Raw genomic sequence first — 25445 nt, 5'->3', positions numbered from 1 at the left:
TCACTTAAAATAACATTTGTTGTCTTGTAACCAACCACAGTGTAGAAAGAATACAAAAAATTTTAAAAGGTTCTTTATTTTCTTTAACATTTTTCCAGTAACATAATTTCTTAGAGAATCTTAATAATCATGGTGTGGCATGTACTTTCAAGAAATAACTACATACATGTATATGAATATTTTATACAGGTGTATTTGTCTCACTTGCATTAGCCAAAAAACAAACATAGTTATTACTCTTCCAATGCATTAGTCATTAGTCAAACAGAGATATTAGCCAATAGCCAAACACAGTTATTATTCTTCCAATGCATTAGCCATTAGCCAAACATAGCTGTTACTCTTGCATTTCATTAACCAATAGCCACACATTGCTATTACTCTTCCATTGCACTAGCCAATAGCCAAACATAGCTATTACTCTTCCATTGCATTAGCAAATAGCCAAACATAGCTATTGCCCTTGCATTGCATTATCCAATCACCAAACATAGCTGTTACTCTTGCATTGCATTAGCCGATAGCCAAACAATGAAATTACTCTTCCATTGTATTAGCAGGTAGCCAAACATAGTTATTACTCTTCCATTGCATTAGCCAATGGACAAACAGAGCTGTTACTCTTCCAATGCATCAGCCAATAGCCAACATAGCTACTACTCTTCCACTGCATTAGCCAATAGCCAAAAATAGCTATTACTCTTACACTGCTGACAGTGGCAGTGTCATTGACATTATTAAGATTTGAAATTTTAGAGTCCTGTTTATGTAGAAGTATGATACAGTTTAAAGGTGAGACATTTATATCATGATAGTATTTGAAGGTTAGATACTTATATCATAATACAGACTGAAGGTGGGACACTATGTTCCATGGAACACTTGTTTAAATGTTCCTTTATTGTTACCCATATATCATACATGTTTTAATTCTGGAACAGCCTTCAGCTCAACTCCCAATCTGTCTAGTTTAGTTTGTAATCCTCATCAGACCAGTCTGGTCCAGCTGCCAGACTGTTTCTCTGGGCAAGGCAATTACTCATTAGTTTTTCATGTTCAGATGTCCATTAAACACCTACCAACCATTCAATCTTCCTTTCTAAAAGCTTTAGATCTCCAGCTTTAGCATAATAAATACAGAATAAAAATGCATTTCTTAAATAGGTTCTGGAAAATCAAGTTCTATTTTTGGGGGGTCAAATTAGGGAGTTATCACATGTAATATTTTTCTTAAGGAATATTGTAAATAATGGATTGAGAATAGTTCTATTTATTCCTGTTGTCTTATAACAATAATTCCCATTATTATGTAATATTTTGTAGTGTTGTCTTGAATATTCTTCTTGTACATTATGGAACAGATCAGCTGGCACTTGAAGGTGTACAACAGCAAATGTTTTATTTACCACTGCAACAGCCATATATATAAGACAAAAAAGCATCTTGAAATGTATTGAGTATAACAAACAAATAGTATACATCATAAAAAAGCATAAATTTCCTGTATATACATTGCAATATTTACATGAAACTACCTTTCTAGAAAACGGTCATACAGTTTTATTTTAAACACATTTAGATTTGGTTCTCATCTGTTTTGGGAAATCCATTCCAAAGAACAGACCCAGCGTAAGCAAACATAAAATAAAATAGCTTACATATATCTAGTCTCCCTTTAAGGAAGTAAAGGTCTTGTCAATGATTTGCAAGTTAGGAATACACATAGTTTGCAAATATAAATAATTTTTCCAGACTTAAAATATTAGTTTTAACAGAAGGAATGTTAAGATTGACAGAACTTTGATGCAGTTGACAAGATAAATATGTATGCATTTATGTTTCCCGTTTACTAAAAACTTAAGCATTTAACATTTAGACATTTTGGCATTTCCATAATGCTTTGTATAAATTCACCCAAGAAACGAGTATGGCTATCCATCAAGGATTCAATTATATGTGTTCAATTCCTGAGGATGACTCAGTATGGAATGACGTCGCACATGTCAGAAGTCAGCAAGGGCCAGACGTGACCCCACTCTACCCAGCAACCAAATGACAACCCGCTATTTTCTCCAACTAATGTCCAATTAATCCAGCATGATCAGCACTTTGTTCAGTTGCCCATCTGAAAATACACCTGGATCAGGGCAAATTTGTCTATGTTTAAGAATTCATTTATCAAATACATGCTGCGTGTATTTGTTCACCAGATAGACCAAAAATGTGACCTTTACAGAGTCTTTTTTCCATGCAGATATGTCCAGATTAGTTTTTTGCTTTAAGTTGATGGGGACTTGTATTACTAAATTCATACAAAAATTTAGTGATTTGTGATTTGGATTTTAAGCTATGTTAAAATCCAAATCACAAATCACTAAATTTTCGTATGAATTTCTGAAGTAAGTCATTAAATGGGGAGGAGAAGAAAATACAAATTTACGTGCTGTGTAGGCCACAGAACTTTGATGCTGTTAATATTGACATGACCCTTTTATTGTGGAATTATTTATTTAAAACCAAGGTCAATATGTTCATGCTGATTCAACTTTCTTTATCTTTCTAACACTGTAATAGCATCCCTCTTGTCTGTTAGACATGCTTTGTAATTCTGAGCGAAGGAAGATAACTACTTCACTTCTTTACAGATTACTAGATAGCTTTACTCATCTTAAATCCATGTATCAAAGGTCAAGGACACATATCTCACTGCATGCTAGAATGTAGCATTTTGACCAGACTTTGCCAGAAGTAAGAAATGAACATTTTCTGGCATGTCTGAAACCTGGCATTTTGTATTGATGAAAGTCCATGTTTTAGGTTGTAGTCTGTAAGAGAGTGGATAGTTTTAGCTTAAATGTGCTTTAATTAGGTTATTTTTTAATGCATAAACAGTTATTTAAAGAAGATTAGTTTTGATTCATTGTAAAATGTGCTTCATCTGAGAACTTTGACACAAATGTCAAATCTTTCTGCTAAGATTTCTCATACTAACATTAGTAATATCATTATAGTACACTATTTTTCTGTTGCTTTTCACAGGTCACAAAACAAAATGCAAATCTGTCCATTAATCATAATTTCTGAATTTCATTAGTGTTCACTGTGCAAATAAAGAGATGACTGGTATGGTGATTAATCTGTTTTCCCATGGTCATTTATTCAGATGACCTCTGCTAAAATAGATGAAAAGGGTGTTTGGCTGGGTCCTGAATTTCTCCTAGGTTATTAATTGATAACTAGGATATGGTAACATGGCCAGCCCATGAACCTATTGTTGGATATGGCATATTCTAAAACCAGACCTTTATCATGAAAATGATTCTACCATTTAATCCAGGGCTATAGTTTGAATTTTCTGCTACTGTTGTCATCACATTACTTTAAAATGGACATTGTACAACAGTACTGTTTCTGACTTTAATCAAGTCACTTTTTTCACAAAGCACATCTTACATTTTGGTATGATCTGTATGAATGAGGAACTCTGCTGAGCTTAATGGTTTGGCAATTTAAAACAGATCAAATATCTTGCAATTGTGTTAGTCCTTTATGTGATCAGTTGTTAAATTAAACATGACTTGACCAAATTTAATAATGTTTTCTAAGCAGACTAAATCAGAATGCTGGAAGTCTCATCATTTCCATAGTTCCAAATTAATTTTAATTCAATTCAACTTTTATTGCATTTAAACTTAGTATTGACTACGAGCACAAAGCATAATACAAAAGGATCATGGTATGTAAATATTACAAAAGTCAATGTAAACAATGAATACAAGTTCCTGACTTACCCTGAGTTGTTTGGTAGCCTGTAGTGTATTTCATTGTCTTCTGGAGAGTTCATTTTGAAACAATCCTGCCTACTTTGTGATTCTGACAGTAGCTACATACCAAATGTGTGTACTTGACAAGACAGTCTCTTGTCAGATCCTGTGGACATCCTAATGACTAAACCCAGGCAGCACTCATCTGCACCTGTCAGCCACTAAGGACTGAACCCAGGTAGCACCTACCCTCCATTTCCTTTCTTTCTTAATAAATGTATTTCTTTTTTTAAATTAAGGATGCACAGTTAGTATATATGCCATATATTTTACTTATTTTATTAATATGTGTATTAGATTGCTTTTCACAACTGTAAAGTAGGAGGATGCTTCTGCACCCTGGTCCATACAGAAGTTTACCAGTCACATTGTTCCATACAAAAATGTACCAGTCACACTGGTCCATACAAAAATGTACCAGTCACACTAGTCTATACAAAAATTTACCAGGCGCACTGGTCTATACAAACATTTACCAGTCACCCTGGTCCATAAAAAATGTACTAGTCATATATATGGGGATGACTCTGTATTCCTCATGTTTTCTTGAGGTGACCACCTTTAGTGCAAAACAATTTTATTTCCTTATCGCTTCTTTATTGCATTCTAGCAGATGTATCTTATAAGAAATAATTGATAATCTTGTTTTCTTGCAGAAAGTATCATTGATTTTTCTTTAACCAAATTCCCGTGTCCTCACCACTAATAAGTCAAACAGCTCATGAAAGTTACATTGAGGAAATAATTTAGGTGATTATCTAATGTAATTATCAATCCTGAAATGTCATTATAGGTGATTTAATTTGGTAAAATCCATCCAGCCTGCATGTTTGTTTTGATGATGCATGTCACACTCAAGCAATTTTTGTGGGTCTAGGGATGGGATCAAAAGCACACTATCTATAGGAATGGGTTCAAGAGTATAATTATAGGGATGGGATCCAAAGCATAATATCTATCAGAATGGGATCAAGCATAATGGGTCTAGGGATGGGATCAGGAGCATAATGGGTCTAGGGATGGGATCAGGAACATAATGGGTCTAGGGATGGGATCAAGAGCATAATGGGTGTAGGGATGGGACAAGGAACATAATGGGTCTAGGGATGGGATCAAGAGCATAATGGGTGTAGGGATGAGATCAAAAGCGTAATATCTATAGGGATGGGATCAAGAGCATAATGGGTCTAGGGATGGGATCAGGAGCATAATGGGTCTGGGGATGGCATCAGGAGCATAATGGGTCTAGGGATGGGATCAAGAGCATAATGGGTGTAGGGATGAGATCAAAAGAATAATATCTATAGGGATGGGATCAAGAGAATAATGGGTCTAGGGATGGGATTAAGAGCATAATGGATGTAGGGATGAGATCAAAAGCATAAAATCTATAGGTATGGAATCAAGAGCATAATGGGTCTAGGGATGGAATCATGAGCATAATGGGTCTAGGGATGGGATCAGGAGCATAATGGGTTGAGGGATGGGATCAAGAGCATAATGGGTGTAGGGATGAGATCAAAAGCATAATATCTATAGGGATGGGATCAAAAGCATAATATATATTGGGACGGGATCAAAAGCATAAGATCTGTAGGGATGGGATCAGGAACATAATTAGTCTGGGGATGGGAACAAAAGCATAATGGGTCTAGGGATGGGATCAAGAGCATAATGGGTCTAAGGATGGGATCAAGAGCATAATATCAAGCTATTTGTCCTTGGAACCCTTTTTATTATTATTTCATATGATTAACATGGCAGTTAATGTCCAATAACAGAGCCAAGATGACTGTTTGGCTGTAACAGTCAATCCTCCTCTATAAACCTGAAGCCTCACTTACTTTGATCATCAAAATAATCCAATAGCTTGTGTTACCTTTGATTACTGACAGTTGTGAAATTCATCTGATAGGTGTCTGTAAGGTGAATTGCCTCTTACATCTAGGTGTGCCTTCTAAAGATTTTGTCTTTTCACATCCAATTTTCATTGAGTTGTTGCCTTCTTCCATAAATATTTCATTTCCACTACAGGCAGATCCTTAGAGTCAGCATAGCTCAAGAATTACTTGACATATTCTGATGCAGTTTGGTGTGTACACTGTCTAATTAACCTAGATTTGCCTTGATGAAGTTTAGTCTCATCAACTTCATTTTGGCCAGAGCTATAGACCTTGAAAATTAACTTCATAGAGTTATAGCCCTTGAAAATTAACTTCATATCTTTGTATGGGATGTTACTTGCAGCCAGTATAGCTGTGTAACCATTACACATAACTGGATGCTATTTGGTAGGTGAATGGCCTATTACACATAGAATAAGATGTGTTTTTCGAAGGTTTGACCTTTTCAGGTGGTACAGGTGTAACAAAATGCACCATTTACAAGTGCATTGCATGGGCCAATATGTGTCAAATCAAGCATATCATCATGTACAAGGAAGAGGTGGGTTTTAACAAGCCTTTTGTATTTTCCATAAGGTAGCACTAACAGTTTTGACTGATAGATCAATGGGGTAAATGTTTGATGAAGGAGACATCCATACTTTATTTTCATGTTTCATTGCTAACAATGCTTTCATGATGAATACACAAGAAGATGATTCTAGTGCAAAAATTATCAGTGCTAGCTGGATTAAGATTTGGTCTGCAATCTGCATGAACTGCCCATTTTCTCCTAATTTGGTTTTTATGCAGATTTGTTTGTACGAAATAAGTCACTTCATTAGAGATGCATTTGCGAAGTCATTGTTACTCCCTTATTTATGAATTCTCAACAATTTTTTTTCAGTATAGATTCTTCATGGGGTTGAAAAGCTTGAGTTTTAGTCATTGCCAGATGTTGTTGTCTGACTTTTCGTTGGTGTGATTCTAAAATTGGTAATGACAGAAGGATCAACTTTGCCATTTCAATAATTTTCTTTATTTTGTTTCTCCTTTCTCTTGTGAGTTTGAAAAATATACACATGTTGCTAGTTATGGAATTTTATTTATTTTGATAGGTGGCTTTTGAGCTTTGAGAATGTACATCCTCAACTCTGGCTTAAACTGAACACTGTTTAGTGCTACCTTAATGAGCATTTACATGCTGTTTAAGCTAACTTCTTTGGATTTAGATTTTCTACTTGAATTAGATTGATTTTGCTCTTGTATCAGAATCAAAAGATTCCTAAAGAGAAAGGATGATTAAAAAACATTAAACTCATGAGACATGGACTCACCCCTTTTCCCACATATGGATAGAAAAAATGCAGCGTTCAGCATGTACACTACACTTTTTAATTACAGCAGGATGAGTAATGGTAACAGATAGTAATTTGAAACTTTCACCACTTGTTCATCATTTGTTGAAAAATTCATATTAAACCATTGTTACTGGAAATTAAATCTCAAGGTCACCAGGGTGAAAGGTCATAAAGTGCAAAGGCATTACATTTCACAATTTTAGGTCCAAAGTTTATATATGCATATACCAGCTTCCTTATTACTGTACAATTTATATAAAAAAATGTTTTAAGTTGAAATAAGAAATGCTGGATCAGGTGTACCACTTTAATCATGCTTGTTGTGTTCTACAGTTTTTGTCTATATTATGGTGTTACACAGCTAAAGTTTCTACATGGATAATACAAATGTAGCAACATGCAAACGTAAATGATAGTCTAGATGGATCCATTGCTAGTTTATCTATGGGTGCATCAAGGAAAAATAGGAACTGTTTATTCAAAATCAAGCATATTATTACATAGATGGGATAGGGAGGATTTAACAAACCTTTAAAATTTTCCTTATGGATCTTTTTCTAAATAGATTCAAACGATTAGCCATGGGGTGAAGTTTTATTAAAGAGACATCTATACTTATCACCATGTTTCTTCCTCATTATTTACAGTGCCATCAAAAATGCCTGATTTCATGCTGAATGCTGAAAACTCTAGCCCAATTTCAACAGAATTATTGCCACTTTTTGGACCACTATTACATCCCCATTACAGCAAGTATATGTAACCATCATAGCCCAGGAACCAGTCAACATAATCTGATGCAGTCTGATGTGTACATTGTCTCACAGACCTATAGGTGCCTTGATTGGATTTTGTCTTGTCAACTCAATTTGAAATGAGTTATGGCCCTTGACAGTTAACATAATCTTTACAACATGGAATGTTGCTTGTAACTGGCATTGTGCAAGAACCATTCAACATCTTCTGATCTATTTTGGTATAAACATTGTCTCATAGACTGCATGTGCTTTCCCTTGTTTTTATGGACCCCTGACTTCTCATTCACTGACCTTAGTTTCCATAATACATCTTCACCAAACTTTCTTGGATTTCAGCAAGATGTGGTGTGTCATGTGATTTCAGATTGATGGCACATTGACTGGGTTTGATTTCCAATATTCCAATATGTCATTTACAGGAGGATTGCCTATCTTTCTGACTTTCTTCTCCATAACATAACTCTACTGCATTTCAACCAAATATTATATGGCATGCAGTTTCATATTGATGAAGCCTTAAATGAGTTTATTTTGCAGTGTTCCACATTATCATTTCAAAGAGTTATAGTCCCTGATAGTCCATGTCAAAGAGTTATAGTCCCTGATAGTCCATGTCAAAGAGTTATAGTCCCTGATAGTCCATGTCAAAGAGTTATAGTCCCTGATAGTCCATCTTCCTAATGCTGCTTTCCATACTGAATGAGCTGAATTTTCAGCATTCCATGTCATTACTTGGAAGAGTTATTGCCCCTGAATGCCCATCTTCTCCTAACTTTGATTTTCCAAAATAATTTCTTCTGTTTGAGTCCTTGGCAAGCATATTTTAGAGAGTGAGTCCATTTGCAATCTTACCATCACTACTAACTCTAGCTGATATGTCCATTATGGACAGTATAATGAGGGTATTACCGTAACTGCTTGCAAAGAAGTACTTTTTAAACATAGGTATATAGCAATTGTTCCTGGAAACTATTTCCATAATTAATTTATTAAATTGATTGCACTGTACATTCCTTGTTTTAAGATGTGGAAAATAAGAGAAGACATTCTTTGTGGATTTAGCAGTTTGTCAAAGCTGTCAGGTCTTAATTGGATAAATGACCTTCTCAATTAAGGCCTCACATAGTGCCCTGTTGATAATTACATAGAAACACAATAGCATTATATAGTATAATAGCTGTGAAATAAGATCTTTCTGTGGCTTTTAGGATGTAATAAGTACACATTAATTAACCATGTCTGCTTTTCTTAACACTACATACAGTGTAGTAAGCAAATAAGTATATTGTTTCTGTCAGCCTAGTTTTTCAAAATGAATATTAATTTTCTTCTTTGTGTCACATTTTTGCCAATGCATGTATTTAACCTACCAGAAAAGTAAAGAAACTGCTTAGATGATGGTGTAGAATAAATTCCACCCCTGCTTAGTTTGCTGAAATCCTTGATGTTGACTTATTCATTCATCTTTTTTTTTCTTCTCCAGCTTGGCCCAATCCTCCACCCCATATAAAAAATGAACTGAATCAGTCATTTTTCCAGTTTATTTGGGGTGGCAACACTGAGAGGGTTAAGAGAGACATTCTTGTGATTTCTTTTAGGATGGGGATTATATAATTCTTCACAGAAATATTGCAATAAATCAGTTGTGAAAAAAATTAAGTGATGGTAATAAATGCACCTTTTTCAAAAAGAGGAAAGAAAATATGGAGATTTTTATAACTTATATGACTGTCTACCTGCTGAACATTTTGGGAAATTATTTGTGTATTGGATCTTAACTTGTGACCTGAATTTTAGAATTACAGAAAGATTTTGTTGGAAATAACAATTTTGAATAAGTTTTAAAATTCTCAATTTTGCGTCCAAAATATGTTCTATACAGATCATGTTGTGCATGAAAAATCCCACATTTCACCTATTGTTTTATCATATAAAAGGGTGATAAACTATGAAGCGAAGTTGATAACAATACCTATTGTCAGCTTTTCTTATGCGAACTTTCTTTTTAATACTTTCTTTTTTACACTCAGATATTTTTTGGGTGAAGGAAATTATCACATTTCAAGACAACAGGCAACTAATAACACTTTTGAGTTTGTTTGTCTCTTTGAATGTAATCTGTGTGTGTGTGTGTGTGTGTGTGTGTGTGTGTGTGTTTAACATACAAAATCTTAAGTAAAAAATAGTGCACAGGATGAAGTAGGTATTTCATAAAGGAATATACTTCCTGCCAAATAATTTGAATAGGTTGATACAAAAGCATTTATTTAGTAACACTTTCATTCTGCAAGTAGCTGAAAGCCATTGCATAGACTTGTTTCATGCGTTATAAAGCCTAATTTTTTTTTAATTAAAAAAATATATGTATCCCTTTGTGGTGATAAGAGACTGTCCTAGTACTTGTGTGCAGAGTGAGTCATATGTGGCCGGGTTCACAATCTGTTTGCACTTTGAGAAAACAGCTCTTCCTTTTTGTAGGTCAAGGTTATTCTGGATAGTGTTAATTTGGCAGGCAAAATACCTGATTTCTTGGAAGCATGGCTTGAAACCTGTTGTGTCTTTCATCACATACAACCTAGCTACTTGAATTTGTTTGCTTTTCTTATTTCCACAACCTTTTGTACTTCCTTTTAAGACATTATGGGACTAGGTCTTACCCACCAATAGGGATGTTTATGGTCTATGGTTTAGTATTGGACACAGGGGTTTGTTACAAAGAAAATTTGGAGTATCCATCCATGAATCAATGGATGGGTGGGTGGGGTTTCTAACCTGTAACAATACGTAATTGCTGCAATATTACAAAAATGGAAGTTATCCATGACCGATAACATGGTTGAATTAAATTTTTCCATCATAATTTTTTGTCTCTCTCCTCTCAAACAAGAGAAAAAAAGGAACTTACCTATATTATATTTATTCCACTGACTACAAAGTTTATGGACCCATATCTGCCACTGCACTTTGCGATGGCAAACAAAAGATGTTTCTTTTTTTTTTTGCAATTGGACTAGACTTGCAACCAGGTATATACAGTTAAGTGTCAAGATAAAATACTTTTATTGTACATGTTGTCCTGTGCTAATGAGCACCTAACATATATTTGCTCTATATGATGAGTCCACCTGCAAACTGCACAGATCCAGATCTGCCGTAGCATAATGCATTTGCAACTCTGGTTCTGCAGTTTGTAAGGATCAGTTAGTAGATCAAACAACATAGACCCTAATCTGAAGATACGGTAGATCTGGATCGTTGTTGCTTGCAATTTTGACTTAATTTATAAGTGAGTAAATATGGTAGGTCAATTACTACAGGATGATAATAATAAAATTGTATAAGGACAAGTGAACTGGTAACCAAGTTAATACCAACCTCAGTTAAATGACTCCTTGGGATACTTTGTCTTCACTATATTTCTAGGATAAAAAGAACTGAGCTGCATTAGCTTTACAATTTACTAATTTATTTTCAATGTTTTAATTATTCGGGAGCAGCTAATTGTATAATTAAATTTAAACCATGGATAGCTAAGATTAAATATACACATTTTGCAACATGATTCCAAGAAGCAAAGAATTCTTATATAAAGTGCTTGAACACTGATATGCCCCATCATGACTGTGGCAGGGGATATAGTGTGACCATTGTCCATACAGCTGTCTGTCACCCCTTGGTAAACTTGTGTGTTTTGGCTATTTCAGTCACTGTGGTGGTTTATTTCTGTGTATAATATATGTGTTCAGTAGAGGTTATAAATCCTTTGTTAACAGAAAGTAGACTTCTAGTTGTGCGTGAAATGGGAGATTTATGTTTGTGTTTGATTCTTTGAGATGCTAAACTTCTATTTGTGTGTGGTTCTTTCAGATGGTAGACTTCAGGTTGTGTATATCTTTGAGATGAATTTGAAATCTAAGTAAGTTTTGATGGCTTGACCATTAAAATTGGTTTTGATCTGTTGTAAATCCATACAAATTCTGTTTGGCTTTTTGATGATGTAATCAGCCATTGCTTGTTGTCTTCATTACAGGGATTGCTTCGACTGATCTAGTGAATGACTCAGTCGTGCACTACTATTTTAAAATAAAATTCAAGTCATTATATTAAATTAATAAATTAGAGTGTATTGAATCATTTAAAAACAAACTCTTCAATAACATCTTAAAAACATTGCTTAAGGACATAATATAGTCAATACTTCAAAGCATTTAGTTTTGAATTTGATGATTTATTGAAAATAATCAAAGAAACAGATTTCACCATAGCCAAATATGAGATCACCTGAAAATACCTCTATGAAAAATCTGCCCCATACACTGGTAATTTTTATATCCTGGAGGTTTTAATGCCACCAAGGTTATAATAATATGAAAAGTATAGTGGGTAATCAGGGGCACACAAACACACAAATAAACATTGGATGAAATAAAATGTGTCAACACTAATCGGCGAAAGAATATATAAGGGCCATATAGCCTGGTTTAATTTTGAGTCTTGACCATTTGGAACTTTATGTCTTGGCTCGATTTAAAACTAGCATGATTTTTGTTTTTTCTATCACCCTTCTTATAAGGTGACAAATTTGTGGGGTTCTTAGACTTGGGACATAACACATACCTTTAACTCTTGTACAATGGTATGTTCATAACATAAAATGAGTCCATTAAATCTATACAGTAAAACATTGTAAGAGGTAAATTTATTTAATATAGTTGCCCTGCTGATGTTTAAAAGATAGACCCAAATCTGCAGATGCATATTGCAATGGTACATCTGGGTCTGTGCAGTGTACAGTTGGATTTGACTTGTAAGCGAGTACAGATAGTAAGATGTTTGATTCTATTGACTGGCCTTTCCAATTTATTATGTGTGTTAGAGATTTAATAGCTGTGTTACTATCAGTATGAGTGTATACAATATGCAGTACAAGATAAGGCCTATTGCTGTCATGTAATTTACCACAAGCCTTTTCAATATAACCAACATCTGAACAGTGGACTTTTAGATCAAGCAAGGGTTAACTTACCCCCTGGTAAGAAGCCAACCAGGACAAATAGGGGAGGTAACTCATGCAATGCACATTAGTAAGCTCAAGAGAGGTCACCTGTACTGGTAATTCTTTTTGTACATCCTCTTTGAATTTGAATAAAACTTGAGTGTGTTTAGTTAACAAGTAGTGAGTTGCAGTGCACAAGATCATAAAGATGTGTTGCAGATGTTAGTGCATTAATCCATTCTAAAAATGGCTACTGTGCAGAGTAATGCACAAATTCCTGGCGCAGCGTGTAGTTCTTCATATTCTTTACAACCAGAGGCATCTAAAGCTAGTATATAGAAATGTCTCTGGTACAACTTACCACTGTTATTGATGTAAATAGGTAAAATATAAGTAGTATTAGTGTTTTTTAATCAAATCTTGTACCCAAAAGTGCAAAGTTAAGTGTAGGTGCATCTTTAAATTTTATAATTTTTCTCAAACATGTTAGGTCACTGCATCCAGTGCATGGGGCAGTCAATTTATGCACTAGTAATGGGCAACTTAAGAATGAATTACCCTCTGAGTATGTCACATTCCAAGCATAGAGAATATTTTGGCCGACAGTATGTCAAGGAAAGGGAAGATCATCCTCATGGAATGGTTGCTCCATCAATCTGTAGCAGACTGACATTTTTGAAGACTGGGGAACTGCTTTAATGAACTTGTTAGCCACCAAGCTAAACTACGATAAAAGAGTGAGTTTCATACCCTATCCATACAGCAAGGTTATAGCAGGTTCCATGAGAATTGTGTCAGTTTCTCTACTTTGCCAACTTTTATTTAGCAAAGAAACAATATATGGTATGGTATTACTGATGTTAAAATGAAGTGAGTGTTGTTTTTGGGGGGTGGGGGTAAACTCATTTCATTTTTACCCACCTGTTACTATTGACAGAGTCCCTCCTACTGCTGAGCACTGATGTCCCATAGGTTAGGCTACTCCCTAGAAAAAGAATGAATTATGGATGGACAGCATGTACAGCTGTCTCAGGGTGATCCAGTGTTCTGGAATCTTTTAGCTCACCTTAATGGGAGAATAAATTCTTATACAGCTGGGGTATTTTCTACCTGGAAAAGTACCAGCTATACATCAGTAATGGGTAAATATTACATCATTAAAATTAATTACCCCCCACCCCAACAAGCCAAAAAGTAATCTGCAACAACCCAGTTATTCTGCCATAATAAACAATCACAAATCTGGGTCTATGCAGTTTGCACTTGGATTATAAATGAGTATATACTTATAAGTGAGTATATACTTATAAGTGAGTACATACTTATAAGTGAGTATATACTTATAAGTGAGCAAATTGCTTTTTATTGAATTTATTCATTATTCTTTACTTCTTTATTAATGTCTCAAAATGTAATTTTAGACAATGCCCAAAAAGAATAATTAATATTTTCTTTTTTCACACTGTTGCATCATTCATGTGGTCTGTTATCCTCGAACAGTTTATTATTAGTCAACTTCATGGTTCCTTGTTTCTATAAACACATGGTTGCATACCGTATATACTCAAGTAAGTCAAGTCCAACTGCAAAAACCTAGATCTGCCATTGCATAACGTACCAGCAGGTCTGGGTCTGTGCAGCTTGTTAGGAATAAGCATTAGAACGACAACATAGACTCCGATCTAAAGGTACATCATGCCAAAGCAGATCATGATCTGACTCGGCTTTTAATTGAGTATGAACTGAGTATAAATATTATATGGTATCATACATTTCCTTTGTATGTTTCAGTTCAACATACATGTATACAACACAGTCTTAGATTACCACTCTTTTTTTTCCTCTGTTGTAATGTGACTGATTTACTTTGTGATACAATCACCAATTGTAGCTTAAAGACACATATATAATTGTATCAACCAACTGGTAATGGTTACATTTGATTTGTTTATACCCATGATAATTTGATTGGTACTATTCTATTTTATGCCAGGAAAATATTGATGGTTAAATAGGAAACTTTTCTTATCTCCCACAATGACAAGAGTTACTCACCAGAGTTTATCAAAGGATTTTATTTCATTAAAGTTTAATTAACTAATATATTGTACCAGTTGGAGGTAAGAATATTTAATAAGATTTGATATGTTAAATATTCAATTGATGTTGACAGTACTTGTGCATGCAGGGGAACAGTTATTAAGGCACAAATGTAGACTAGTTCCAATATGTTTGAAAAGTTGAGCAATGATGAAAACATAGATATTGAACCCATTATTACATTTTATTTGATAATTTTGTGAAGGTTTGATTTAGATTTGAGTAATACCTTAGTTCACTCTCTTGAGCTAATTCCATTTTTCATTATTTATAAATATCTCGAGAAATCTATAATGCAGTCTACTAATATTTCCTTTGTTTGAAATATATATATAAAAGATACACTTATATTAAAGGCTTCAGTTTTCAACCTTTTTAAATTGAAACTGAATACAGATGTGTTTTACTGGTTACGAACAGATATATGTTTACTGGTTATGGACAGATATATGTTTATATGATGACAAATAATCATTCTTAACTGTACCATTTTTGAAAATAATTTTTAAAATTGCAACTTACAATTGATATACCTTAAAAAAATTATGTCTATTAAATAGAATAAATCAATAAAAAATTGTTTTCCTTATTATGTAGAGCTACACATTTTAATTTTGTACCTATCCCTGGCATGTTGCCATATTCATGGTTTGGTTTGGTGCTTTGTGGCACAGCAACACGAGTAGGTTATTTAGTGCAGCGGCAACTGGAGTAAATTGCTTTGCCCAAGGACATGTTATAGTTGCAAACCCAGGCTGGTCTGATGGTAGATTTCGAACCCACTCCATTTCAGTTACGAGTCTCTCATCCTAACCACTGAGACGCCATATTCTTGATAAATGGGTCATTTCATTGTAATATTACAGAAGATTTATGGGAAGTTATGGTTTTGTCATAATTGTCATAATTCAGAAAATATAAATTATGAAATCATTTATAAATATGTCCATTGTTGATAAAATTATAGTCAATAATTTTACCATATGGGCAACACGATCTTGGATCCCTGTTTCTGGAGGTAAAAGCCAATACATTACTTGGTCTGCATCTTAATTCATTTATAGAATTTGTGAAAATTAAGTTTTGACAATTTATTGGGAATCAATGTTAGTGTGTGTTGTTTGTATTAAATCATTAGTCCTATAAACATAAGATGGCAGTTTAGAGTTTATTCACCATGTGAATCAATTAAAGGTATAAAAACTCCCACCAGTGATAACATAATTGCAAAATTCTAAGTTCCTAGCTATTAATGTAGCCTGAACTAACTTGAATTCCACTCCAAACTAACTCGCTTAGCTATAGAAGTCTAACTGATTTTGTGTTCAAACTTTGTTCTAATTTTATATATTTTATTTAAAATTCACTGACGAATTGAATTAACAGATTTACACTTCTGACTATATTGAAAGTTTCCCTTTGGCCAACAGATCTTACACAGTGATGTAGGAATTGTCATGTTTCCTATTGGTCATCAGATGTTAAATACAGATGTAGGAATTACCCTGTTTTCTTTTGGTCATCAGATCTTAAATAGAGATGTAGTAATTACCATGTTTTCTATGGGTCAACTGATCTTATCAAGGGATGTATTAATTAACTTGTTTCCTGAGAGTTCTAAAAAGTTTCCCCCCAGCTGCTGTATTCCCCACAGGTAGTCCCTATGGGGACCTAATTCAATGTAATCATATAATTAATAAGGCAAAACCACTTAACTTCTCCACTTAAAATGCCCAGTTTCCTGCATTAGTACAGAGACCTTCAGTTACCACTGATCTATATGTTCAGCAGACTCTACTTATGCAATAAGGCAGATATTTGTACCTACTTGCATATATTTGTACCTACTTGCACACAAATGGGATGAAAGTGTTAGCTAGCAGCTATGAAACTATGTATCATATTTCAAAATTAACCTCATTTCATACAAAAGGTGTATAGAATAGTATTGAATAATTTTATATTTTCTGAATTGTAACACAACTATAACTTAAATTTGTTCTGTGATAGTTTTATGACTTATGTTGGGCAAAGACCAGAACAATTTACAGGTAAATATTTTTAAATAGCATTAAATATGTAACATCAATACAAATTGTGTATTGAAAGTTGTGTATTGTAATACATAAAGGGTCAGACATATGCTGCCAATACTCAGCACAAATACTGAGATACTTCAACATGTATTCTTCAAAGAAATAATCGTTGACTTTAAAAGCACCAATTTTGTGTATTGGGGATTTATTAAGGTCTGTAACTCAGCAACCAATTCCAGAAATGTTTGTATGAATGGAAGGACTATAAGCTATCAGATTGGCTAGGATAAAACAAACATCTTCTCTTTGACTTGGCTTTGGCATCATATATGTTGGTGTTGTATGTTTTTGGAGGCCATTCCATTCTTCTCTAGAAACCCCAAAGAAGAAAACAAAATATTTTGGACAACCAACAAAACTTTAAGTTTGCTTTCAAAAGTTTTGTTTTTAAATAACAACATGTTTGCAGTAGCCCTGAAATAAATTTTTCATTGCATTAACTAATCCCAGATTTTAGTCTTGTCTCAAGGTCTTTTAACTTTGAGATGTTTTGATGTTGTCAGTAACACATTTACCATATATGTGTGTGTGTGTATGTTTCTGTTCAAGACAGAAAGAAGGCATTTAAATGCACTACCAGTGTGCCATAATTTAGTTTAGCATTTGTTCTCCTTCAGAATTTATAGTAGTTAACACCATTCTCTATCTTTGTTTATGATAAATTTCTTGGCATCAATTACAGCTGGTTCACTTTATTGGCAGTGTCTGCTGAGGCAGGTTTCCTTGTATTAAACTGCTTTCATAAATAATACTGAGCAAGAAGAAATTAACTGGAGAGTGAGGGTTGGAAATTAATAGTGTAAAGTAAATTTAGGTTTAGAATTAAAAAAATTGACTTTTTAAATAATTTATTTCACCCAACAAAGACACGTACAAACTTAGTATTCTGTACTAGTTACATGTAGTTCAGGTGAAAAGATTGTTACCTGAAGACTTGGACAGTTTCACAAGTATGTATATTAGCAATAAAATTCTCATGTTTCCGAACCATACTTGTATCATTATTTCTCTTATTTGTATAGTTGTTTGCTTATAGGCAAAATATGTATCCCCATTAATGGTCAATAAAGGTGTAAATTAAATATGGTATTGCATTGGCGATCAGGGGGTTTTGGTGTGCAGGGACAAATATGAGAGTTTCATTTCACAGACCACTTGTCTACTTGTTTAGTTCCCAACCCTTTCAAACAATATTATTGAATCTGACGATCATTAAAGGTCTTTTGTTGTTTTCAATGAAAAGTAAAACACAAGCTGAAGTACAGTGTACTTGATGAGCTAATAGAAAATGTCACGGCTATACCAGTAAAGATGTTAAAAATATGCAAAATGGTTTCCCAGTTGACAAAAACAACTAAGATTTTTAAGTCAGCCCTGATAATTTAGGGCAGGCAAAGTTTTACTTGTGTCTCATAACACATTTCAGTTTCACGTGATATTATTATGAAACGTGTGCATTTTTAAAAGTAATGAATTGTTAATGATTTTCTTTCTTGTTTTCCGGATGCGGGAGGTCGTGGGTTCGATCCCTGGCCGAGTCATACCAAAGACTTACAAAAATGGTACTAACAGCTGCCTCGCTTTACGCTCAGCATTAAGAGGTTAGTGTTAGGACTGGTCGGCCCGGTGTCAGGATAATGTGACTGGGTGGGGCATCATGCTACATGTCTGCGGCATGATGCCCCAGTGCTAGACATCACTATAAACTGCCACATTGCAGACATCGTAGCGATATGACTGAAAAATTGTTAAAGCTACGTTAAAAATCAAAATCACACACATCTTTCTTGTTTTCAACTTTTCTTAGCAACTGTTTACTGACTTGAAATGTAATGCTTTACTTTACTGGTTTCTACTGCCTTCGCCTCTCTAATTACTAACTGACCCATATAACAAAAAGCCTAAATTGTTTCCTGTGTTTTGAGGATATTGTTTAATCTACATCAGTGATGCATTCAACTTACTGCTATCTTCATTACTTTCGTACTTCCTACTGCCCAGACATCGCCGTTCTAATTACTGTATTGTTCCATATAACAGGCAGCCTAATTATATCCTGCAATTACCACATTACTTGATCGAAATTAATGATTTATTCAAACTGTACGCATCCTTTTGGGGGTTGGTTACGTGGGTCTACATGTATACATTTTTTTGTGTTACCCTTCTTTTGAACACGGATTTGTAGCCACTGAAGTTTTCAACCTTACAGTAAATACACAAAATGGATTATATACATAGCCTCTCATATCCATTTTGAAGTTTAAATCTTTAAGAAAATTATATTAGGCTATCATATGTCCTATTCTACAGCAATTACCACGCTTCGTTGGTTCAGATAAGTGTTTCGTGTGTGCCAGAAATTTTGGCACCTAGGAAGCTCAGATCTAAACTCCGCCCACTAGCCCCAATGATCAATCAGAATGTAGTATCGTAAATGCTCAAGCCACATAGGTAAGTTGGCAGGCAGCCACACTCAGTCTTATTGTGATTGTTCACTACAACCATCCGTGTCCACTAGTTTGTGAAACTCACAGTATAGAAACGTCAACAAATATTGTATTATAGCATTTGGATTTTAACAACCTTGTATGTTCTTACAGTTTGGGATGTTTGCTGCATAAGCGTCCACTTGCAAAATCTTTGTTTTGTCAGGAGACACGTTCACTGGAGTATTGTTATACTGTATTCGAGAGCTGTATAAGAAAGTGGGATACATATAAAGGCAAAAGGAGTTAATTGCGCTCATTTGCGAAGTGTATCATTTTGTACACGTCCTTTACTGTTTACTTAACATTTTGAAAGAGTGTGGAGTAATAGTGTTCGTCATGTTGTAACAAATCCTAATCAAGAAGTTCTACTTGGAGTTTCATTTTATATCAGGTATATTTAAATTTTTTAATTTTACAGCTTTATTTCATTCTACAAGAAGTATCTTGTTACACGTTGATTTTGATTTGGTATATATCAGGCTTTATTTTAATAGTAGTCATTCCGTATGGTTTTAATGGAACAGTAATTTTAAATAGATACTAATGTATCGTCCAAATGACTCGTATCAATCCAGCTTGTTCGGCCTTCCATTTCACTTGCACTGAAGTGTCCAGGTATGTTTGAGAAAGTCGGAATTTTAATGGGAAAACTGAATAATTGATACATATTTTCTTGTGATATGTTATTGAAAGACTCGCAAAGCAGTCACAAATTTTGTGATTTAACCGTGTAAAGATACTCCATGGTCCGATTGACTGTTAAGAAAATTTCCGGTTTTTCTTGTGTACGTTTACTTAGACCAACAAATAGATCCTCTCTATTTTGTTGTTGTTGTTTTCTTTACATTGTAATTAACCAGTAATGTCAGAAGAAAAAAAAGCACGGGATGTACTTGTTTAATGGTCACCATAATCAGAAAAAGGGTGTAGGAAACATAAAAGGGTCTGACTGATTTAAGCCTTGTGTATACAATCATTGATAATGTAGAGAAAACCAGACCAAATCCTTATTGCCTTGGAGCTTTCTCATTAAGTATTACAGAGGCAGTCACAGAAAAAACACATCAGTCATCTCTTGCATACGAACCTAACAAATCAACATATAGTAGAAGTCATTAATGAACTTAGTTTCTCTGATTATTGTATAGGGTGACTTAATAATGAATATAGAAAAATAAATGTGGATGTTTTTTAAACAGACTCGTAGATTAGCACCTTCTTAATAGTTTATGGCTAATCATGTACAGGTGTTCATATTTTCTTTGATGTTCCCATTGCTGTGTTTCTTACCTGGTTTTAAACACAGTTGCAATGTTCCAGGTGTTGTGTGCACTTCGTAATCTTACTGGTTTTGCTGTTGTTTTGTATATATAATTTAGATCAGTGTTGGACAATTTTCTTAATGTAAATAAGACAAAACTGTATATTTGAATAGATCAAAACAGGTTCAGATGTTTAAGTTATTGTCGGTTCTTTTTGTTGTATCATATCAGCTTGTTTAAATAGTCATTGATTTATAAAAATTACAAAATGTTTATGGTTAATGTATTTTAATTTATTGATGTCGTAGACCCCCCAAAAATATTTTAAAATGTCTTATCTCTTTTAATGATCTTGTTTTGCTACTTAAAGAAGCTCTTTGAAAGTCAAAATGCAATTTTAATCAGCAGGAGTAAACTCCCAAGTCAAAAATCGGGAACACTTTTTGTTTTCCCAAATTTGGAAATAAACTTTTTATAACTAAGAATTGGGAATGTTTGCAGGAATCATGTAATCCACAGAAGGAAAAAAAACTTGGTTTGAAAATGACCTCAAAATTTGTCGAGGGTTATGTTTTGGGACTTTGACCTTTAAGAAACATAGTTTATACCTGTTTGTTACTAACACCAGTTTGTCTATATAACTTCTGTCTGTAATAGAAAATATTGACTCAAGTGCATGTTGTTTTTTTCTCATTTTTCCAGGTGTATCCTGGAGTATGTGGTTCTGATGTAAGCACATAGCCATGGTTTCACCGCGACGTTTTCCAGTAATGATGTATCTCTACCTCCAAGCCTTGCTTCTCCTGGAGGTGTGCTCTCAGGTCACAAGCTGGGACATGCATGTGCAACCAAATGTCAGGTTGCCATTACAAGGTACATGATTAATGTGATTGAATTGATTTGTATGAACGATATCTTGTCGACTACAATGTTATAGAATAAGGCATTTTTCGGCTTGCAAATTAAAAAGGTACAAAAGTTTGTTAAATATGAGGTCTTTGACAATAAGCTTTCTGGGAAAGTTTGTCAATGAAGGAAGGACCATTGTCGAAAGTGTAAATTTTAGTGATATTTGAATGTCGATGAAATGAGCTTTGTCACAACCTTGTGCACTGATAGTGAATTTAGAGTATCTACCTTACTTACCTTTATGATAGACAGATGTTCAGTATAGTTTCATTGCATGACTGTGACAGCTTGGGTATAAATTGTAAATGACCCATTTCCTATATATGAATTCTACAGTATTGTCCATTTGGATTTGGATTGGTGATCTGTGTTTTATGTACATGTTGGATAATGGATACCGTACAATATGTCATATTATAGATGACTATACTAGATAAATCCCAGTGGCATTTTTTTTTAAAGTTAGGTGTGGGGCTACTTGCATTTGTAAAAAATTTGTATTTTTTTCTTGTTTTTTTTTTTAAAATGTATCTTTGTGTATTACAGTTGATAAACTATGTTTTTTTATGGTACTACAGTGTTTAACAATTTGTTTTCCAATTGCCTGGGAAATTAAAAAAATAAAATGCTGGGTTGGTAGAATGTTAAAATATATGTTCAAAACTTTATATCCAAGATGAAGGAAAACATTTTACTATCTTTATGTGAATATAAATTACAGGTAAGTGGGAAATTTTCAGGTATTTTCATATCCTTGACGTGACTTTGTGGGAATATGGTCGATACCTGGGTGCTTAAGGCTGCATTAAATGAAGTCTCCAACAAGAAACAAGACATAGTCTATTATAATTAGGTTTTAATTCATTTCAATCTTGTGATAACTATCGGGAATTGAAGAGGAAAGCATTTTGAAGAAAACGTAAACTATTATGTAATTATGGAGTATCTATGTTTACCACATTGGACTTTTAATTATTTTTGGAATGTAAACACATGAAAAATTTGGATCTTCAGTTGTGGTGGTTGCTGATTTGCTAGGATTTGAAACTATGCCGCCATCAATAAAAATTGGTGCATAAAGCCATTTTTAAATATGTACAGCTTTAGTTTGTAGTGGATAATTTGAGGTTGTTGAAAATTAATAATTTTAAACAGATGGTACCCTTAAGTTAATTTGAGACTGGTTATGGTTCATGAGCTGCAGCTTTGTTAAAATGTGCGCTGTGCATACATAGGGCACATATCTACATTCACTGTGGACTCCATGGTCTATTTACATAGTATTGCAGCTCAAAGTTTTAGGTGCATTCTGGGTGTTTTCAACCTGCAATTTTGCAACCCTGGTGATCAGAGTGCATGGTACATGTATGTATTGATGCATGGGTTGGAATGCCATATACCATCTAACAGAAACATTAATTGGAGCTAAACTTGTGGTATTTAGTCCTGGAATTTCTGTCATATTGAAGTTTGTTGTTCATTTTTGTCTTGCCAGATAGCCATGGTGGCTCATTGTGTAGTATGATGGTCACATGACCAAGAGAGTAGTTGGATTCCAACTTTTAATTCAGCCCCATCTGCTACTGTGGTGTGTATTGGCAAAGCATTTCATACCAATTGCTTTTGTACTAAATTACCATCATGTGTTGATGTGCCAGACCTAATCTTTTCTTCTTGCCATGGTCTAACAAAACAATATGGGCTGGGCTACTACCACATGTTGAAATCCATAAGCCCCTCATCCAATGTGTGTTTTTCCCAACTGTTCCTGTTTTTCATCACCAACCCTAAGCATTTTTCTCCCAGGATAAATTTTTTAAACCAATTTTCTAAAAAAAAATTTATTATATCAAATTGAGCTGGTAACCTTCCAACCCTAATTTTAAAACCAGTGCAATAGTAAACACATACTAACCCAGTTGGCTACCACATAACCTGATGGGGTGCACCACAATTTTACCAGCTATAACAAGGATAAATTGGAAGTCTTGGCCAAATAGTTTGCCTTCCCTTATATACTGAACTCAAGCTGAGCTGGTAGATTGTTTTCTTGGTTGCAGGTTACCATGGGACTTTTGACTGTGTCAGACCTGGTCTTGTATTTCAGGTTTACTGTTGTGGCATATACAATTTTAGTGATACTAATGATTTCAGTTATCCATTATCTTAGTCTGTTTATTATGGTTAAGTCTCACAGTGTATACAAACGTTCTTAGTTTGGTGCAGTATTTTAGAAGCCTCATCCTGCTATCTTGATTTTATAACCTCTGTTTACCAATGCAAGGTTCAAGTAGATATAGACGTCACTACCTTGCCAAGTTGAGTGTTGAAACATAATATAGGAGACAAAAAAGTTTCCAATGAGTAGAGATGGTTTGCCTTCATCTGACATCCAGGTGTGTAATTCTGTAAAAACTCTTTAAAAATCCATATTTAGCTGACACTAGTGTCAGAAAATAAGATCATGTTTGCATATCTCTATCTGTCATTTAATAGGAGAGGTGTTAGTTACCTTTTTCAATGCTTGAGTTGTTTTTATTTTTTGTATATACAGCTTTTCAACCTGTGACGTCAATGGCACCTTTCATAGCTGATTAACACTTGCGTCTTTAAGTCTGTATTTTTCTCTAATTTACAATCCAGATGATGTCATTATTTATTGATATAAACAAATACAGGTTAAATATTGTTGTTACAACAAGAATGAAAGCCTTCTTACACACATTGATTTATAAAATATATATTTACTTTTTAACGAGACTCGGGTATAATGCTACTTTCCAACAAGTCCATTTCATTTTGTCAGCGCATGCAGTGAGTAATGTTTCATATGGGCCATCACAGCATTCTGTTGAATTAAAGAGGAGCAAAGTTTTTTCTCCTGTAAAAAGTAAAGTCCTGCATTTTGTTGGTACCTTTGTATAGTAACATTCACTTAGCTCACACAGGCCTATCCTTGCATTCCATTAAGTAGGTCAGCATATGGGTTCCTTTTCTTCACATATTACCTATCTTATATTACATATATTTGTTAAGTACATTTTTTTTTCATATCTGCATTATAATGATTTTGACACATGTTTCTTTTTTTTGTTTATATTAATTTGAAAATTACAAAAACAATTGCTACTACTGCTGCTGTTCTGCTGCAACTAACAACATGTAACTTTCCAGATTTTCTGGTGTAGATTATTGATTTCTCTCCTCAAATTGTAATGAAATTGGTGTTTTAAAACTTCAGCAAAATTACTGTTCATAATTAAGCAAAGAATTAAGACAGTTATCTTAGAATAATGTATGTATCTTAACATGAGAGGCATTTAGTGAAGAAGATGATAACTTTGCTATTTAATTTCACTCCTATCTTGCCACAGTAGATAGACACTTACAAGTCTGGGTGCTGGTTTGTTTTGGTTGGGAGTATAAGTGTCTGATTTACTTAGCAGATGGAATTGCTTTGTTAGCTTAGCCATGTTAACTGTTTATATGTACAGATATTACCCAGATTGTATCAAGAACCAGATAGTCTGGTATCTCCATTCTCCACATTTGGAGCAGCCATGCATGATGTTATCTATTCATGGAGAACAACTGCATGAAACACCATTTCCATTATCATGTTCCCTGGAAAAGTGCATTATTCTCTGTATATTAGAACTTGGCCAGAACCACCTCTTTGTTGCGCAAGTTGGAATGCAGTAAGCAAATTTATTTTAGCTTTATCTTTGCAAAGATGGGTCGTGGCCATCTTCCTTTTTGTGTGT

General features: G+C 34.1%; 1 protein-coding gene across 5 annotated transcripts in view; it reads left to right on the top strand.

Annotated features, from left to right (window-relative positions):
• The window catches only part of LOC149800909 (semaphorin-1A-like), a 165670-nt gene that overhangs the window by 82022 nt on the left and 58203 nt on the right, over positions 1-25445 (top strand). For 3 of the 5 annotated variants that reach the window (XM_089954971.1, XM_089954970.1, XM_089954966.1), the window contains exons 1-2: positions 19474-19901; positions 21475-21645. In XM_089954971.1, the coding sequence (XP_089811097.1) occupies positions 21516-21645 (130 nt within the window). In that variant the 5' untranslated portion in view covers positions 19474-19901; positions 21475-21515. Of the gene's footprint in view, positions 1-19473; positions 19902-21474; positions 21646-25445 lie in introns of those variants that run through there. The other 2 variants (XM_089954967.1, XM_089954969.1) reach the window with 1 other exon arrangement.

Source organism: Sinohyriopsis cumingii, chromosome 4, assembly GCF_028554795.1.
Source record: "Sinohyriopsis cumingii isolate HCF-2022 chromosome 4, ASM2855479v2, whole genome shotgun sequence".
NCBI lineage: Eukaryota > Metazoa > Mollusca > Bivalvia > Unionida > Unionidae > Sinohyriopsis > Sinohyriopsis cumingii.
Note: the sequence above shows the minus strand (reverse complement) of the source record. Positions and strands in the feature narration are given on the sequence as shown.